General features: G+C 50.6%; 1 protein-coding gene across 1 annotated transcript in view; it reads left to right on the forward strand.

Moving 5' to 3' along the window:
* The window catches only part of FBF1 (Fas binding factor 1), a 31390-nt gene that overhangs the window by 7117 nt on the left and 18954 nt on the right, over positions 1-5319 (forward strand). The window contains 2 exon segments of the mRNA XM_006145787.3: positions 1089-1139; positions 3370-3511. Coding sequence (XP_006145849.1) covers positions 1089-1139; positions 3370-3511 — 193 coding nt within the window.

Below are 5319 nucleotides of genomic sequence, written 5' to 3' on the forward strand. Positions count from 1 at the left end.
TTCAGCAGCTCTGGGGACTGGCAGTTGGTGTAATGGCTATGTGGCTGGACTCCCATGTAGTCGACCGCAGTTCGAGTCCTAGACCCAGTGGCTTAAACGCACGCCGAGCACATGTGTGTGCGTGGCTAAGATCCCAAGAGGGGAATGGAGGAGAAGGGATTGTGGCATGGCCATCTCCCCTCGGGGGTGATTTCTTGCTTTCTATCTCTCTGTCTCTCTCTCTCTTCTGGGGAGTGCACTCACTCTATATAGCAAAAACCTCTCCCAAAACAAAACAAAAGCAACTGTTCACTCAAAGAAATCTATCCAACTTCGCTTGGACTCTCTAAGGCCCTTTTACTTCTTTTTTTAAAAAAGAATTATTTAATTTTACTCATCATCATTATTTTTTTTAATTTGGCCAGACAGAGAGGGAAAGTGAGAAAGCAAGCTGCCAGGTCCAGGACTCGAACCATGGTCAGCCATGTGGGAGTCCAGCACCCTTAGCTACCATGCCACCTGCTGGCCCCCGCTTTTCCTTCTTTAGAGACACCTAGTGCCCTAGGGACGTGTGTGGGTGCTGATCCCACCCCTTCACAGGTCCCTCCTGGAAGATGATGTCTTCAGGACAGGCCTGGCGGGAGCTGACGCCGAGGTGAGCCTTGTCCTTCCCCACCTCTGCCTCTCTCCCTGTCCCCAAGAGCAGTGAGACTGGTGTTGAACCAGGGGGTTGCTCCCAGAGCAGTTAGAAGACCCTGCAGAGTTCATTCATTCTTAGACCCCACACATCCCGCTCCATCCCCCCAGGAGGTGAGCTGGCGTTGAGCACCCAGCCATGTCCTGTGTCACACTCCAGACTGCCACTGCGTGTGTGGCAAGTAGCACAAGCAGGCTGCTGGAGTGGAAGTGGCCTTTCCAATGGGGAGGACAGAAAGGGGCAGCGCTTTCCGGGTCTCCACAGCAGGGCAGCTTTGATCCCAGGCCCCAGGCAGCAGGACAGCCGGCTCTGCGTCTGCTGACCCGTCTGCCCTGACAGAAGCAGTGATGGTCAGAGCCCTGGGTGGCGGTGGGCCTTCACTGATGTGTGTCCTCGCCCTCCGCGCCCTCAGGTTTCCGACATCTCGGATGCAGACCCGCAGGCCCTGCTGCAGGCGCTGCAGGTACTGAACTGTACTGCACTGAAGCAGCGACATGCACGGTCCCTGGGGCTGGGCGCTGGGGCTGGGGGAGCGGGGATGTTTTGTGCCAAGACTTCATTCTCAGAGCCTCTAAGTTCTCCCGTTACAGCTGTTTCGGAAGCCCTCCTAGTGCATGAATAGCGCCCTTCCGCAAGCTGTCGCCCTTTTGCCCTAGGGGTATATCTCCTCCTGTGAATAGAGACTGGACAGTCTATCCCACAGGCCTCTGGTGAGATGGGGCCACACCCCACCCAAAGACTCACCCGGGTGCCTCCCGCCGCCCCCCACCACCTAGAGAGCTGAAAGTCTGTTCCTGGGCCAGCTGGTAGTGTGGTGGGTAAGACGACTGGATCCTATAAGGTCATCCGTGCAGCTGAGTCTAGAAAACACTCCAGGCACATGTGTGCATGTGCTCAAAACCCCAAAGGAGAAAGGAGCAGGGATTTGTGGTGTGGCCTTCCCCCCAGAGTGGGTGCTTTCTCTCTGCCCTTTCCCACCGCCCCTTCTCTCCTTGGTGAGCATGCACACCCTGCAGCAAATTAAAAAAAAAAAAAAGTTCGTTCCTAACCTTCCCCCTACTTCTCTCCACATTGTCTACCAAGTCTCCTTCAGTACAGTTGTCTTATCAGAGCAAGCCCTTTGCAATGAAATTATTTTTTTAATTGCCAGTCGGTGTGTGTACTCACCAGAGAGGGGGAGAGAGACAGAAAGCACCCTCGATAGGACATGGGCGTGTCGCAGTTCCTTCTCTTCCATTCCTCATCCCTTGGGAATCTGGGCACATGCACACACACACCCACAAACTGTGTTTTTCTTTTCTTTAGGTTTTTGCCAGAGGGCTGTTTGCTGAAGAGAGACAGAAAGAAGGAGAAATCACCCCCCAGGGGGCATGGCCATGCTGCAATCCCTTTTTTCTTGGGATTTTGGGCATGCATGCACACACGCCCGCATGATTTTTTTAAGCTGTCAGGTCCAGGACTCAAACCGTGGTCGGCTGTGTGGAAATCCAGTGCCTTAACCACCATGCCATCTGCTGGCACCCCCGGTGTTTTTCAAGCCCACCAGGTCCAGAATTTGAACTGCATAATTGGCCATGTGGGATCTGGCTTCCTTAAGCACTAGACCATGGGGCCACCCCTACAATTCAGTTTCGAGACGTGAATTCCGAGCAGGTTTAGACCGAAATCTCATGGTGCTCAGCTGGCTTAGCCTAGGCCTCCTCCCTCTTCCCCTTCGGACCCGCACACCTTGCTGTCTCACCCTCAGTTTTGCATCCCCTTTGGTTGGCCCATTTTGTCACGGTCTCCAGGACAAGACAGAACTCTTGGTCACAGCACCATGGGACTCTGAAACACTGGTGTCTGTTCCCTTCTTGGTTGCAAACTCAGTTTTTTTTTTTTTCTTTTGGTGTAGGACGTGTGTGTCGGAGAGGGGAAGAGACAGAGAAAGTGAAAAATCACCTCCTAGAGGGGATGGCTGTAACTGCAGTCCCTCTGCTCTATCCTCCTCTCTGGATTTGGGGCATGCACACGCATGTGCCTGGCATGATTCTCAGGCCGGGTCTGGGACTCCTACCACAAAGCTGACCACATGGGGTCTAGCACCTTAACCACCACACCACCTGCCCTCCAGACTCGGCTTTTATTTATTTATTTATTTTTTGAGAGGTTTTCGCTACAGAGCGCGTGCGCTCACCAGACAGACAGAGAGAGACATAGAGACAGAAAGCAGGAAATCACCCCCCAGGGGGGATGGTCATGCTGCAATCCCTTCTCCTCCAGTCTCCTCTCGGGATCTTGGGCACGCATGCACATGTGCCCGGCGTGAGTTTTTTAAGCCACCAGGTCTGGGACATGAACCTCGGTCGACTATGTGGGAATCCAGCGACATAGCCCTTATGCTAACTGCTGGTTCCCCAGACTCGGCTTTTTTAACTTCAGATTGAAATCTCTCCTGAGGCCAGCTGGCCGGGACCCCTGAGTGAGACCTGCAGGTCCCCCAACTCAGCTAAGGCGGTGACTGTGTGTGTCTCTTCCAGAGTGTGCTGAGCCCCCCACCCTCTGCTTGTCTTTGGTTCAGTTTTCTTCCCTAACTCACCTTTATTCTCAAGTTCTCTTGCTTTCATTTGTTTTCTCATAATTCTGCCCCGGTGTGCCAGCTGCCCTCCTCCTCACCTTCTCAGAAGTCACCCCCGTCCTCCGTGCTCTCCTAGGACCTGGACGACATGGATGCTGACCTCCTGGGTCTGAAGAAGTCTAGCGTGACCTCTGGCCAAAGACTTGTGAAGGAGTCTGGGAAAGAAGAGCTGCCCACAAATCCTCAACCTGCTGCCAAGCCAACAGCCAATGAGAACGGTGAGTGAGAAAGTATCTCAGATGGGGCCAGTAGTTAGCGTAATGGCTATGTAATTGGACTCCCACCTAGTCGACCACGGTTTGAGTCTCAGACCCGGTGACTTAAACTCACGCCAAGCACGTGTACATGCGTGCCCAAGATCCCGAGAGGAGAAGGGATTGCGGCGTGGCCTTCCCCCCGGGGGGTGATTTCTCACTTTCTGTCTCTCTGGCGAGCACACACCCTGTAACAAAAAACCTCTAAAAAAAAAAAAAAAAAAAAAGAATACCAAAAAAAAAAAAAAGTATACCTGCTGGGGAGATTCCAGGGACATGCATGGTGCTCAGGAGGCTGTCAGGCCAGCCAGGTGGTATGGTGGTTAAGGTGGCTGGACCCCACATGACCAACTGAGTGGTTCAAATCCCAGACATAGCAGCTAGAAAAACATGGTGGCAGGTGGTACAGTGGTTGAGGTACTAGACTTCCACATGACTGACCAAGGTTCGAATCCCAGATCTAGTGGCTTGCTTTTTCACTTTTTCTCTCTCTCTGTCTCTCTTTAGTCAAATTTTAAAAAGTAATAATAACAAATTAATTCTTTTTAAAAATGTTTTTTGTAAGAGATTTTTGCCTTAGGGTGTGTGCACTCACTGGAGAGAGAGAGACAGAGACAGTAAAAGGAAAAGTGAGAAATCATCACCCAGGGGAGATGGCCACGCCACAGTACCTTCTCCATTCTCCCCCTGGGATCCTGGGCACACACATATGCTCCCGGTATGATTTTTAGACCACCGGGTCACAGTCAGCTATGTGGGAGTCCAGCAATGTAAACACTATGCCATCTGCTAGCCCCATAAGTAATTCTTTTTTATTTTTTAAGAATTATTTAACTTTGGGGCCGGCAAGTGGCATGGTGGTTAAAGGCGCTGGACTCCCACATGGCCGACCACGGTTCAAGTCTCAGACCTGGTGGCTTGCTTTCTCACTTCCTCTCTATCTCTATCTCTCTCTGATCAAACTGGAAAATAATAATAATAATAAATAAAGTTGAAACAAAATAATTCTTTAAAAAAAAAGAATTGTTTAACTTTATTTATTTATTTTATGGGGCCAGCAGTTAACGTAATGGCTATGTCACTGGGCCCCCATGTAGTCGACCGCGGTTCGTGTCCCAGGCCCGGTGGCTTAAAACTCACTCCGGGCACGTGTGCATGTGCGTGTGTACTCAAGATCCCGAGAGGAGAATGGAGGAGAAGGGATTTCGGCGTGACCATCCCCCCTGGGGGGTGATTTCTCGCTTTCTATCTCTCTGTCTCTGTCTCTGTCTGGCAAGCACACGCACCCTATAGCAAAAACCTCTCCAAAAAAAAAAAAAGAAGAACTCGGGCTGGCAGGTGCTATGGTGGTTAAGGGTACTGGATTCCCATGTGGCCAACCATGGTTTGAGTCCTATATCTGCTTTCACTTTCTCTCTCTCTCTTCCCCTCTCCCTCCCTTCCTCCCTCTCTCTCCAGTCAAGTTTAAATAAAAAAAAAAAAAAAGTTAAATAAAATAATTCTTAAAGAAAAAAAAGAATTATTTAACTTTATTTATTTTATTTATGCATTCATTTATTTTAATTTGATCAAAGAGAGAGAGAGGGAAAGTGAGAAAGCAAGCCACCAGGTCCAGAACTTGAACTATGGTCAGCCATGTGGGAGTGTCCAGCACCTTAACCACCATGCCACCTGCTGGTCCCCCACATAAGTAATTCTTAAAAAAAAATAAAATAAAAAGAGGGACTGGCAGGTGGCGGGGGGTTTAGAGGCTTGAGTCCCACACACCCCGG

Source organism: Tupaia chinensis, unplaced genomic scaffold (genome assembly GCF_000334495.1).
Source record: "Tupaia chinensis unplaced genomic scaffold, TupChi_1.0 Scaffold000159_1, whole genome shotgun sequence".
Classification (NCBI taxonomy): domain Eukaryota; kingdom Metazoa; phylum Chordata; class Mammalia; order Scandentia; family Tupaiidae; genus Tupaia; species Tupaia belangeri.